Raw genomic sequence first — 14,894 nt, 5'->3', positions numbered from 1 at the left:
TATTTCAGAGGCTTGGTCATTCACTTCCCAACTATTTCAATATATTTAGTTAGATAATATGTCAGTCACCTTGTATGTTATTTTCACAATGTTAGTTACGTTGAAATACAGTTCCCTCAGGTAGTTTCAAAGCCCTAGAAGGAAGTAAAACCCTAAAAGCATTATCATAAAAGAGCCCTTCAAATACAAGAGGTACATTCCAGTCTTCTGTTGGGGCTGAATCAAAGCTGTATCCATTTTTTAAAGATTTTATTTTATCCACTAAGGTTGCTTAAAAAACATGGTTGCTGAACTGACTGATGTTACACATTTGTGACTTTGATACAAGTGAAAAGATCTTTATCAGTTTTATGTCTAATTTTATACTGAAAGATCAAACAACTCCTAAGTTTGAAGCTGTTAACAAAAAAAAAAATATATTAAAACAACTAAATTTCAGAGAGGTTTCATGTTTTCTTTTCCTCCCTCAGGACTTTTGCCAGACTAAGATGACACAACATACTTCCAGAAAGTACTTATACAAATGCAAGATAATCCGTCTCTGAAAGCATAAATTATTTCTCCTCATGAAAAAAGAAAAATCAAAAGAAATGTTAAACAGACACAGTCAAAATGTAGGAATATCAGTCCCTCTGCTTCTCTTCCTAAGTGTAAACATTTTGTCAAACATTTCAAGCTATGATCCTTAAAGTAGCAGTTTGCTGTGAAATTCCCAGGAAAGGAGTTGGTACACCTATTTCAGTACCAATAACCCAAGCACAACCTATCCTGGGAAGAGGTCCCCCCTTACAGATGCAGAAGATGAGATAACATGATGGGAAAACTTCATGATCATCCTTCCAGTTATTGACAGCTTTCCCAGCTTTTACAACAACCCGTCATGGCTACCCTCTTCCTTGAGCTCAACCTCTGCAGAGCTCACAACAGGTTCACAGTGAACATTTCCTGCTCTTGGAATCCTTTCTGGCAAAAGGGACATGAAACAAAAGGCATTTGGGGAAACAAAAGGCTTTTTGGGAAACAAAAGGCAAAGGGAAGGGAATAGGAGCACAGGATTTATTTTATCCACTCTAACAATACCCAGCACTCTACCAGTGACCTTCTAGGGAAGGTTCAAGTAGTCTTGGACCAAATGATAGTGGAATCGTCTGCCTCCAGCTGCAAGCAAAGGTCATTCTTAATGATTTGGAATGCTACGTTTGGTAAAAGAGTAGAGATTCAGAGGATTTATAAATCTAAAAGAGAAAAAAACCCACAAGTGCAACATTTCCACAAAAAGATTACATCTGTTAGTGAACACAGATCTTTGTGCTGCAATTCATGTCCCAAGCTGGGCATTACTCAATTTTGATATAACAAAATCCTATAGAATCAAAACGCAGTTTGTCTTTGTGATTTATCTCTTTGCCCTTCCTATCTAACATTTTCTGAAATAACATAAAAAACCTTTCTTCTTAAATACCTTTATAGTTTCAGTAGGCACTCCAGGCTCTGGAACTTTATTCAAGTAAGTAGTCAAGTCTTGATCCACGTGTTCAAACACTAATGTTAACTTCGTCTCTCTGTTTGTTCGTGACACGGTGCACACATCAAACAATCTGAGAGGAGGAAAAGAAAAGAGGAGGTAAGTACACAGGAACTAGTACAGACATACATACCTTGCAGCTCATACGCATCTATTTCAATTTCTTACAGTATATAGGATGGAAAAAAGAGCTTTCCAAAGGTAGAACAATCTTTGAGCTCTTGATTCATCAGATAACTACTGATGCATCAATAATATCATATCTCTCATGTGTGGATTCTGAAATAGGTTTAAGTATTAAAAGCTCATCAGGTGTTGAAAGTAAAATAATTACATAAAAAGAAAATATTTTTTGGCCAGAGCAATTAGAGTTAATACAGAAAATGATTTGGTATTTATCCACATTCTATGCTGCAGCACTTACAGTCATTTAAAAAAAAATTGCAAGAAATGTTTTTGAGAAAAAATATACAGGGTGTTTGCATGCACCTTCAGTTTCTTCCCACATAACTCCCATGTTACCCATTACACAGCTTTATAATTAAATCTCCTTTGGCAGAAACAGAATTTTTTTGCTGATTACTCTTGCAAGTTCCTGGACGCAAGAAATACCTTCAGAGTCAGGATACAGTCTGAAAAAAAGCTTTGTGCACAAGATGCCACCACTAAGAAAGCTTTCTTCTCTCATCACTCTCTGTCATTCTTTTACTGAAATTTCTTTATCATTTCACCTTGTTGCACAACATCAAATTCAAACTAAATTGCAAAGCTCTTCATAATGTCACATTCCTATCTGATTACTCTATTTTCTATTGTTTTCTCTTTTTAATTAGGATTTCTCTTGTTTTCTCCACTTCATCTACTGTACCAGTTTTAATCACAGTTTTATCTTTTTCACAATCATCTGCCCATCCTTCTATGCTTCACACATATACTCATACCAGTGACTTTCACTACCCTTCCTCAAGTCCCACTTCTACAAAATCACAATAGGAAACCATCTTACAAATGGAAGGATGCTTGTTCCCCCCTCACATATTTTACTAATGGGTTTATTCATTTAGTTTTAAATTGTACAGATCAGATCACCTTTCTGAAGCAAGGCAGAAAATCAATTGCTACTTTTGTTAGGTGATAGTAGACTTAAAAAATATATGAATACAGTTATTGAGAAAAAAGTCTATACAGTTAAACTGAAGAACCTATCATCAATAACAAACCAAGTAGTGTTGATACTACTGCTTATTTTGGTCAACATCATAGCAGTTATGTTGTTTTATTACATGTATCTTTCATCCTCCTACTTAGAATAACCGCTTCCTTACTCTGTGCAAAGTGCAGGATTTCTGAAAACATTGTCAAGTAATATTTTTGTTCTTTATCCTAAGACTAAAGGCTTGATATGCAGGATCTGTAGACAACAGATCATGTACAAAGCCTTGGGAGGTCATGGCTTTTTGAAGAGGACATCTGACAAACCGACTAGGAAAACACTTTGTACTGAGATTTTACTTCTCCCCTTAAATCTCAAAATATTTCATGAGAGAAGGGAAGACAAGAATTGGCACAACTATTTGTGAAGACTGTAATCTATATTTAAGAGAGCAGTATGTTTCACTTGAGATGATATAGATTTAACATGTTAAGGCTGTGGTCTCACTTTAACAGCATTTCCTAAATAATCTTTGGTCAGGCACTTAAAATTTGTTTATTAGCCACCATGTTTTGAAAAGGGATGCATGCACATTCCTTTTAGTTTAAAGAAGCTTTTAGGTGAGTAATAATTTGGGGAACCGGAGTTACAGAATATGGAGAAATTGTCACCCTGCCTCTACTAGAAGACTAATCTGTACTTAATCTGTAATCATCATATGAAAAAATAGTAATTAAACTATTATGTTAACATAGCGACTGTAACAGTCTCGGCACATTTCTTACAAAGACAAATACTGTTCTCTTTATGATTCTCTTAATGGGGCGTACACAGAAGATAGATGTCCTGTACACAGTAAATCCGTTTTGTGAAAAGTCAGAAACCTTCCTGAAAAGTGGAATTTGCTGGTATTTGGCTGGAGGTTAATAATCTGCAATATATTTATATAAATCAATGTGGAATGTAGCCGGACTGCCTATAACCCCAACACATGCAAATAGAGAGGAGCCAGACAGGTCTGAACATCTGAACATAAACACTGGAAAATATTTCCAACTGTATGATTGCTTTGTGTTGACCTACATTTACCTAAAAATGTTCTAAAACACCTTTTTTGCCAGGTATTTAATACACTGGCAAAATTATCTTTTCAACTATAGCAGAATTATAATTCAAGAAAAAAAGGAAAAAAGATTTCACTGTAGAGACTACAGAAGCAACATGGGATCTCCAGCTCACTGTGGAGGGAAATGCTGATTCTCCGTTTAATTCTCCTGTACGTGGCTTATTTTGATTCTGGCATTTTCTGACAAAGCAAAATAAGGAACTCAGAGGAGTGCAATTCTAGTCACCTATTACTGAGTAATAATATTATAACTGAGTAATAATATTAGCTTTCCTTTTTACACACCCTTTACGTGAAACTCTAAATACTTTACTGTTAATAATAAAAACTACTGGTCCTGCACCGGGCTGGGTGGAAGCACAATGTGTTTACTCACCCAAAATGCAGCTGCTGCCTTAGAAGAACAATAATTTAAAGCACAACTTATATGAATCTGCGTTATTACAAAAAGACAACATCTGGCATTGCCCGTGCTAATCATTCCAGAAATAGATTGAGAAAGACACAGCCTCTTTATTTAGTAGTTTCCATAGAGATAAAACTACTTTTAATAAACTATATTCTTCTACATCCGCTGTGAGAAAATCATCCATAGAGTTGTTGTCTTTAGCCAGGAACACCTCTGCTGTCTACAGGGCATATCTCTCTAGCAAGCCTTTTCCTCATGATTTTCTGTACGTGACGGGTTAGTTTTGCATGTGATTGCCTCTCTGGAACAGGCAACAGCAAAAGGCCTTTTATTTAAAGAGTTACTATGTGGACGCTGTCCTAAGTGAAGTAAATGTACCTCAATTAATACAGGATTTCCATACTGGATACTTTGTAAACACAAGCCCTGCCCTTCTATTGTACTTACTTACAAAAGAAACGCTTGAATTATTTGATTAAAGTAAGATCCGCTATGGGAAATCCTGCAAGTATTTAACAAGATGTTTGGCTGGGAGTCATACACCGCCTGATGCGTCGATCTGAACTGGAACACTGTTGGACAGACACTTATGGACTACCTGTGTTCTAATGCAGATATATTTTCAAGTTAATTGTACTAAGGTAAAAAAGGTTTATCAGCTACAAATCTATGTCTCTGTTTTATTTTATGTGTCTAGTGGATCTCACTATAGCCTAGGAGAATACCTGCATTCCTACAAAAATACTTTGTTTTTTTTGAAGGCGGAAAACTAGATGATGCTCCTTGAAGTCTCCATAGCTTCTTATAGTATGTAATCTGACAAATGCAACCTCAGTTCATCTTCATTTTACAATATACAGTCTGAATGCTTAATGCCTTTATAAGAAAAGACACAGTTATGCCAACTCCTTTGAAAACTATTGTGTCTACTGACTGGTACTAATTTGGTAACTGCTTCTAGAAAGTCCTTAAATGTCACTGGACTTGCTTTTGAGATGCTCTGAGAATTGCTATAAAGTTACCCACTTTCAAGTGGAATAAGCATTTTTTTCCTGAGCAAACTTGAGATAACAGTGACTGAGATCAAACCCATCAGCCCAAGCCACCTGGAAGATATAACCCCCCCCGCCGACCTGAAGAAACTGTAGGACATAAGTTCTCTTGGCTATTGTCAGACAGATGAGTAAGTGCATCTGGAAAATCAGCCAGATCATAGTCAAAGGGAAGACCAAAGAATTAGACACTTGCTGCCAATGCATCCAAAGGCTTATTGTTATTTTTACTGCAGTAGGACTAATCCAACATGAACACATATCCCTTTGCTGGTCACTTACAGCACTGAACAAAAATACAGTCCTTGCCCTCTGAAGTTGTTCAATAACATGGATTTACTTTAATTTTCTTGGGAACAGTGTCATTCTAGGAAGAGTTACTTCCTAGCTTATGCAAGACAGAGAAAGAAAACTGGAGCCATTGACTTATGAGTAGAAGAAATGTTTAAGACAACTGTGGTGTGGTAAGTAGTGGCATAGTAATATCCTACACTTTTACGGTTTTGTAAGCCTGGACAAAGACTCAGATGGAAAGAGTTAGGAGGTCTCAACCTAACTCCGAAAGGTATTTATCCACATGACAGAAAAACAGCACAGAATTTATGTATGATTGACAGTGTTTTTGCAAATGCCACAAGATTGGGATACCAAGACAGGTCATGACTAGGTTTATTGACAAATATGTGCAGAGGAGCCCGAATAGCTTCTGCTTTCACTGCCTTTGGCTCAGGTTAATCCTGTGAGTCCATAATTTTCAAGGGCACAGAAAATGTCAGTGCCTCATACCTAAAAGCATGGAAGAATGAGAGTCAGGGATCCTTTGAGTCCAGATTTCAGCATCAGCCTTAGACTCTTCCGTGCTCTGGAAGCCACTTAGCAGCAAGCCCTTCATTCACCCCAACTTCTTAAACTACTAACTCTTTGAACAAAACAGTTTTCCCCATACTTTTAATATTAGCTACGTTCTCCTTTCTTGCTTTTGAAGAGGAAAAAGACTTTGCTAACAGAAGCCAGTCTCTACTTGGAATCACATATACCCATGTATTGTAACAAAGGGGTCGTATTTCAGATGAAGAAGACAATAGCTGGGCAAGTGGAGTGGAACGTGTGCTTTACGAGAACCATGTTCCACGTAGCAAAACAGGAAACAGAGCTTCACACTCTGAAACGTACGACAGAGCTCCTTCCCTTTGTTCAGGACATGCTGCTGCTTCTCATCTTAATCAGCAATCGAGTAGGTACTCCTCCATGCCTCTGAAAGCTGGTATTTCAGGCATAGATTTTTCTCACGCAAATGAGCTTTAGTGAAGTACTTTTAGATGAAAAAAGAGCACGTGCAGGTGGACAGGCCACTGAATTCAAAGTATCTCATATTTTAAGGGCATTTTTTCTGGGATAACATTTGTAAATCCACATAGTAATGCAAGACCTAAGTTCCATTTTCAAAAACGTGTGGAGTCCTCAGGAGTTTCCTCAGGAGCTTGTCACACCAGCTGCAGCAGCACCAACGTTCATCGATACTTAGGATATGCCTCCACGGTAGACTACAACATAATGCAGAGACACTTGGACCTCGCTCAACTGACACACCTCGATACTGAAAACGTACAGCGTGACAGCACAGCACTGCCTGCAGCTCCGTAAACTACCCCACCGTGAGCTCTATCCAGCAGCAGTCAGATGCCTAGTGTCAAACTCGATTAATTGAAATAAGCTCTACACTGCTCATGGCAACTCTATGACTCAAATGCTTATTCTTTACCTTTATACGGGGTTCTTGGGGTTTGTGAAAATCTTTCCTGCTTCACTACCCTTCCGGGAAAGAGTAGCAGGATCTTTTCCTGTCTTCAGAAGAAACCTCTTTCAGGCAAATAGCAGAAAAGGGCAGAAGATAACAACAGATAAAATAAAGGAATTTATCTAGGACAGGCAGATGTTACGCTGATAGATGTTTTCAACTCTGCAGTCACTCATTCATTATCTGCTGTGCACAGAGCAGAAAGAGCTACTGCGAAGAAGCAACTGCATGATGAAAGCACGACAGAAGAAAGTCCTATCCTGGAGACCTACTCCAGCAGAGCCCAGCCAATATTCTTGCTTATAGCCCACTCACCAGTGAGGTTTAAGGGAAGGAAAGGGGATATTAGGATAAGACAGTCGTTCATCTGCAAGCTGAGCTTTGTGCTGTAATTTTTTCCAGTCTCTCTCCCTTTCTGACTTGGAAAAATGATTTTAAATGCTTAGCTGTATAAAAGATGTTTTTGTTCTTTAAGCGCGTGTGAGGAAGAGGGACAGAGAAAGTGACAGAGAGAAATAGATGCTCTTGAAAGGGAAGTAAATAGCACTGGCTAAAGTCCGATAGTGTGGGCTGACTGGGCAAGGTTTCAACGCTCAGTACTGACTCCAGCCCTGACCTGCAACACCCCTGCTCTCCTGTGCTGGGCCCCACTGGAGCTCCCCCGAGCCCTGGTGCCAGGCTGAATGGCTTTGTGATGCAGACAAATGCCTGCTCCGATGAAACCACCAAAACTAATTTTCATTTTCAACAGAAGCCAAGATTTGTGCCCAAAAGACGAAAAGCCAAGTACATTTACTCACTGTGCCACCCAAGTCACGAAAAGATGCAGTTGTTAAAGAGTTTTACTTCAAGGAAAAATGCACCTGACAAGATGTTCTCTGCACCTCTCCCTGTTTATATCAGCGTGTTGTCTTTTTTAGCCCTCACACTGCCATTTCTTGTTCACCTTCTTTGCAAAGGGAGATTATTTTTAATAGGCAAGGACTAGAAATGGATCTGGTAAGGCTCAGTAATTCAAACAATACTTTGCCTTGCAGAACTTCACTTTCAGGACACATCCTGCAGTTCACCAGTTTTTGAAATAATACTTAACTCCTCACCAGTCCATTAACAGCTTCATCTCATTGCAATTGAGTTTAAATCCAAGCTGGCCACACGCTGAGCAATTGCCAGTACCGAAGGAAAATACCCACCTGCGGGTGCCTACCCTCACTCCCGTGCGCTGCCGCACCAAACAGGCTGTCAGATTCTCTCCGCGAGGGACAGGCCAAGCTGCCCCCAAATCAGAAAAATAACGTGGCCTGTTACGAAGACAGTCGCTGACAGATTGTTTAGGATCAGCAATAGCTGTCTGACCTATTCATAGTGCTCTCATGTGATCCTTGAACAAGCAAATGTACGCTGCCTTTCAGAGTCATGTACACTGCGGGTATACAGTACTGAGAGCTTCCAGTAAGCTTCCATAAGCTTCCAGTTCAGGGTACAAATTAAAGATGCTCTGATTCATTGGCAGTGCATGTGCATCTTTATTATTAAGTGTTTTAGATTTTCTGTAGAATACCTTCCTCAGGGAAAGCTGCGTTCCTTTTTACATCCCCTAAATTGCTCAGCATGTAAATAAAACTTATGTCTGAATATTGATTTTGTTTAATTCAAATGGAAGGAGCACAGAAGTTATTCTGGACTCCCAGCTGTACCTGGTGCAAGATGAGATACAACAAAATCCAGTCTCAATTCATGTGTAGCTTACAGTCAAACTGATTGTTGCAGACTCCACTTTTCAGTTTACATTTTGAATTCATGCTTGTGCCAAGCCAAAAGGATCTAAATCTAAGTTGATAATCTCTTTCCTAGATTTAAATAAAACCAACAACTCCTCTTCAGCAGATTTTACAACAGTAAAAATTATCATTCATTTTTTGGTAGCTTAATAATCTAATCTATCTACACTTGAGACTTAATGGTGATGCCAACATATCAAAAATAACAAAGGAAATAATAACCCTCCACTCCATATAAAAAGTATTCACAGAAAAAAATCAATGTCCTGTCTGATACTCTGTACCATCTCATGCAGTTTTTTAAACCCTTGCAATATCACAGCAGTTCCCGGGGTGTTTAATTCAGCATTTTTTAAGTGGTAAGTAACTCCAATGCAAGTTTGAGTCCAAGCTCTTGCTTTTTAGAGATGCATGGGGAAACCTAAAAGGCAAGCAGGTACTGCAGAAGATGACAGAAGAGGGCTACTGTTCTGATGCTTATCAGCAATTCAGGGTCCGTTCCAGAATGACCTCCAGGTAACTCTACAGCCACAATTCTACCGGGGGATGGCGGTTGACTGATAGTACTTCTGAAAGGCAAACCTAGTCATCAGAGCTGTTGAACAAGTAAGGTAAGGGGGCTTGCTAAATGGTGCAAATACACCTGAGCCTTGATGCTGCTGCTACCATTTCCTGGGAAAAAGGGCCAGTGCTGGCAGCAGCTGAAAAGAGCCCGAAGATGGTGTGGTGACGGTGACGAGGAGGGGAGAGCGAGCACTATGCGCAAAATGTCTTGCTGGGGTTCTTTTACTGGCATTAACAACAGTTTTCATTAAGATCCTCAGAAAAAGCAATGTTGTAATGATTTGTGAGACACTGACACATTAAAGCCTCATAAGAAAATACATTTCTACAATGTTTCATAGGTAGAGGTGGGACCAAATGGTCTGTGTTTCTCAAAGAAGGATCAAGAGCTGACTTTTAGAAAGGGAAAACTTCCACAGTTCAACAATACTGTGAACTCCGCTGCAAAAGAAAGAGAGCAGGAAAACAGAAGGGAAAAAAAGCCTAAAGAAAAATAAAAGGCTAAATTGGCTAAAGCTGACAATACTGATATGCACAAAGTAAATAAATAGCATGTATGTTAGTAAAGACATCTGTAAATTTGAAAACCAAATTCATTGGTTTTAGTCCTTTGAATTTTGCTGTTCTAATGTATTCAAGGTATTATTAAGGAAATCTGTAGGCTTTTTAATGTAACATGCTGTATATCCGTGTAGTAAACAGAAAGCAATTAGTATACATAGGTGTAAAACACGGCAAAACATTGCATGGTTCACTGTCATGCTCATTTGTTTATATTTGGGTTTATTATTTTGTGTAATTTCTTAAATACAACATTCTTCACGCTCTAGATGACATTATAGAAAAGAAAATTCTTGGTAAGAGAACAAAACAAGAACCAGTCTGGGAAATCAGGTGCAAACTTCTTACAGGATCTGTTTGTTTATTGCTATGACAGCACGGTCAGTTGACATAACACAAGCTTTGAGCAGTATTTTATGAGATGTTTTTAGATCTGTCAGTACAAAAATGCAATTTTGGAGTTAGGGTAACAGTGTGCAGAAAAAACTGTCATAGATCTTGATCTTGCACAATCCACTAGCCCTGAACTACCAAAGAACTTCATGCAAATAACCTCAGTGATTTCTAAGGAAGTATATATATATCATCTAAAGCTTCATCTCCCTTATACGCCTGGTATCTTTCAGAAATGAAAGCAGAGAAGGAAAAAAGAAGAAAAAAGAGAGAAATCATTGTCTGTGCACATGGAATGAAAGACAAAAGGCCAAAAAAGGTGATTTTTCTCTTCCTTATACTCAGCCAGTCATCACCTGGACAGAGCAATGTAAATCCCTGTATGCCATTTAAACCCATATCTACTATGATAGTTGGTGTTTGTGGTTCCTGGCCTGGCTTCTCTTACCCATGCAGTGAGAACTCCTCAACTTGGGGCCCAGCATGTGAGATCCCTGAGCACACCTTAGTGTGCTTATCTGTACCACAGTCTCTCCTTCCTAACTTCTTAATTATCTTTAGGATTCAAGATAATTCTTGAATATGGCCATGCATCCCTGAAAATAATGTTCATGATTTATTCTGAAGAGTTCATCACAATATTTGTTTTTCCTTAAATTCTGTGAAAAAGTGTGAACTGTTGCTTTCCCAGCCTTTACCTGGGAGACTAGAAAACAGCAAAGAATATGAACAGTTCTTGTTATCTTACAAATGGAAACAGCAATTTAACACCAGATATTTAAACCGCATGAAAACAACTTCTAAAAATTGTTTACATCTGTTGAAAGGATCTGTTTATGGATTCATTAGAAGTGCTCAAAATTTCCTGAAAACAGACCAGACATATCCACCCACATCTAGCGCAAGCACGATGGTTAGGCGGTGAACGCGGCTGCCATGTTCAGCAATAGACCAAGCGAAACTCCAAAAGGTGTCTTACATTTTGTGTGTCGATTTCCACATCGTGCTTGTCCTGCGTGAGTGTAAAAGATATAAAAACAGAGATGCAGCTCACAGTGCTTTTTGGCTACACTTGATATGGGGAATAACTTTGATCAGGCCTTGATGACAGATGTATTCCCAAGAAGCTCATGTGCCATGATGCCAGGGGCACCATTAACTTCAGGCAGAGGGAGTTCCTCCATTCCCTTCAGCAAAACCTGGAAGGGAGCACAGTGAACTCAACCGACCTCCCAGCGGCACTGTACCATGTCCTATCGCCACCACTCAACGTGCTACGAATCACATCCAATCTGCCCAAAAGTAAATAGCACTCAGGCCGTTTCCAAAAATCAAAAGACAAATGCGATTGCTCACATCGGTAAGAAAAACAAACAGGATTTGGCCAGGTTTTGGGAGGCAGCCAGATTTATGCACCTAAACACTGCACTCCTCTTTTATAAGTTGCATTCTAAAAGAAAAACTGAGTGGCGGAGAGTAGCATATAACTTTATAAGAAAACGAAAACAGTGATTTGGGATATTTATTCTAAAACCGAAGCATCAAAACTAAGGGAATACAAAGTTAAGGTAACGCTTCAATTCAGCACATGCAGAAGGCAGATTTAAGGCTTGCAAGAAAACTAACAACTCCATTGAACATAGCTGTCTTTGGCTACCCACCATCAGACAGCTCAAGTGCCATCCATCTACACAACAGCCTAGCAGAGCTTGTGGAGCGCCGAGTTCTCCTCTCCGCTACCATGGAAGAGATACAACTCATGTAATGGAGCTGCTCAGGGGTTTGGTGGTTAGTCTGAACAGGTCATGTAGGCCCCCATATATTCAAGGGAAAGAAGTATGGTTGACTCACTCTGGAGGGGTGTGGGGGGGTACTGTGTGTCCCTGCTTGCTATGGAAGACACCTAGATGACAAATTTAGACAAGATGCTTGAATTTAACTGAATTTAGGAGAGACGACTTTTTCCCAGGAAGACAATAACTGAGCAGTTTTACTTGATGGGATTCCAGATTATGTTCAATTGATTTTTGAAGACATTTAAAAATATTTCTTCTCATGAGGAACTTAAAATGAGAGAGAAGGCGAAAGAAAAAAAAAAAAAAAGACTCTGAAAATGCCTCTGCCCTATTCACTCAGTCCCCACAGACCAGGATCAATTCTAAAAAGCTGGGCACACAAAAGCCTTTACCTAAGCCTTATGAAGTCAGTACATGTATTTAACCAGCTTTGGCTCAGGTCCAGAATTTCCTTTGATTTGAAAGGGAGTTTCACCTGTGACAAACTTGCAGGATTGAGGTTAATATTCATGTTGTACAGAACAGAAACAAATGGGACTAATAAATCTTCAATAGCAATTTACAAGATTTTTCTGGCTTAATAAATTTAGCCAGGGGGCAATTGCTCTTAAACACTCGATACATAAAAAGGGATCCTCGTTTCCATTAACATGCAAATTCCTTACACGTTTCATCAGAATTTAAGACATTACATCTTACAAGTTTTTAAAAGGGTGGACTTCATGGCTGCTCGTTTTCCCATTCACAGTCATTCACACGTGGCCTACAAGGTCCTTGGCTCTCAGGTAATTTCTTCCACTAAGCTGATTTTTTAAAAATTTTGAATGAATTCATAGCACACGCAAAGAACACTAAAAATGCCTATTTCTGTAAGATTCTCAGGTGCTTTCAGCCTCCAGTTCTTAAGGTAGATGTCTAATACAGGTGTCCTCCTTTTCCAGCCAGTTTACAGGGCACTGTGAGCCGCCATTTAAAGATTAATGCACACGGAGCGAAGTATTCTACAGGCTGTACAGCTCTTTAAGTATTTCCTTTAAGCTCTTGCACACATATGTAAAAGAAAACAAATTAAAGATTATTTGCAGAGTTTGGCAATGAAAATGAGGTGTTAGTAGCATTTTGAGCTGGCAATAAATTTTATGCAACTGTTTTATTACTTCGGGGCAAAGGCAACTATTTCTTTTGGGGCATCTTTTAGCAGCATGAGATGAGGGTTTACATGGTAACGTAGGGATAGTTTTGAAATGAATTCAGCATTTTGTAAATGACAGTGCATGTCAGATGTAAATACAGAACAAAACTGTATTTTGTTTCTTTTGCAACAACGTCTTTCACATTGCTGAAAGAAATGAACAAACTACAATAAATCTTGCAAAACAAGGTCTGGTTCCCGGAGCGCTAAAACATTTTTACGTCTAGGCAGATGAAAACAAAGTACATCTACCCAAGCTCTGCAAGCAAGCAAAGGAGAGCGTGCTCTGCGACGTCCAGGCAGCCGGTGTCAGCTCAGGCTGAGCTGAGGAAGGTCTGAGGACAGCAGAGCGTAATGGCTGAGGCTCTGCCGCGCGAACACGGCTACGTGGCTTCCAGCTGGCTCAACGCACCGGCAGAGCGAGTAGGCATCTGCCTGGGAAGGAGGCAGGGCTGGCTCACGTCTGCCTGCAAACGCTGCACGGACTTACAAAGCAGCGGGCACAGATTACTTAAGATCACAGAGCAAGTTGGTGTCAAAACCGTCGAGCCGTAATTTGACAGGAATTATCACTTCAGGTCTGTCCTGCTCTTACACCGTTCCCTAAGCTATCTGCTTTCTCACTTCAGAAAAATTCTGAGCGAGATGGAAACTGTTCTAATCCTTTCTACGCCACATATGAATTGTTTTATTAATGTAATTACTTTTATTTCAAGAATAAGTCACGAGGCGTCAAGGGCTGAAGGAGTTGCTCCTTGTTATTTTCTCTAATCCATCCCCAAACCCTACGATCACCCTATTTACCTCTGTTCAGAGAAACAGCGCAGAAACTTATACCAGAGCTGATGGTCTTGAGCCTTTGCACGGTTGACTAAACAGGCAACACTACACTCCATACAAGGCCCACAGAATCAGTACAGTCTACAAAAGCCTTTTCTGGCTGTGGTCAGCTTGCCTATTCCAGTGACACACTACTATTATTTTTTTTTTAATTTCCATCTGTTTTCCATCTAACAGAAACAATTACCCCTCTTAGTTCTTCTTTAGAGCTTCCATTTATCTTCTATTGAAACATGTAGTCAAGGAAAAGCCAAATTTTCATGCTGTGAAATGTATGTAATCATACTGGACATCATTATTTATGTATACTTTTAATACGAATTTTCATGCTTATTGCACCACAGGCTTTTAATTAAGGTGTCACCGGACAACCAATTTCATCAATTGCTGTATCATGTAACTTCTGTGTGTGTGGCACTGGCGTACAAAGACAAATATAATTTTTTTCACCCACAGGGCCAATATACAACAGAATAGCAGAAGTTAGAAATTAAAATAAGATTCCAAACTCAAGGAGTCCAGAGTAATTAAACTGAACAGATACAGGGAACACATTAAGGAAACAGATGATCTTAGATAGTAAAGATATGGCTGCATTAATTGCAAGGGAAAAAAAAGACATCATAAAACTCTCAAGATAAGTGATTTAGGAGCCAAGGTCCCAAATTACAAAATAACCTAGGTATTTAGGTCATCAGCACGTT

The 14,894-nt window shown here is 39.2% G+C and overlaps 1 protein-coding gene across 2 annotated transcripts in view; it reads right to left on the bottom strand.

Annotated features, from left to right (window-relative positions):
* Window positions 1–14,894, bottom strand: part of CDK6 (cyclin dependent kinase 6) — a gene marked incomplete at both ends in the record, with an annotated part of 128,315 nt that overhangs the window by 97,470 nt on the left and 15,951 nt on the right. For both annotated transcript variants that reach the window (XM_081996989.1, XM_081996990.1), the window contains one exon: window positions 1,463–1,598. In XM_081996989.1, the coding sequence (XP_081853115.1) occupies window positions 1,463–1,598 (136 nt within the window). The remainder of the gene's footprint in view (window positions 1–1,462; window positions 1,599–14,894) is intronic.

This window comes from Phaethon aethereus, assembly GCF_964289735.1.
Source record: "Phaethon aethereus genome assembly, chromosome: 2".
In the NCBI taxonomy this organism is placed as follows: Eukaryota; Metazoa; Chordata; class Aves; order Phaethontiformes; family Phaethontidae; genus Phaethon; species Phaethon aethereus.
The sequence above is the reverse complement of the archived record's forward strand: the minus strand, read 5'-3'. Positions and strand labels throughout refer to the sequence as shown.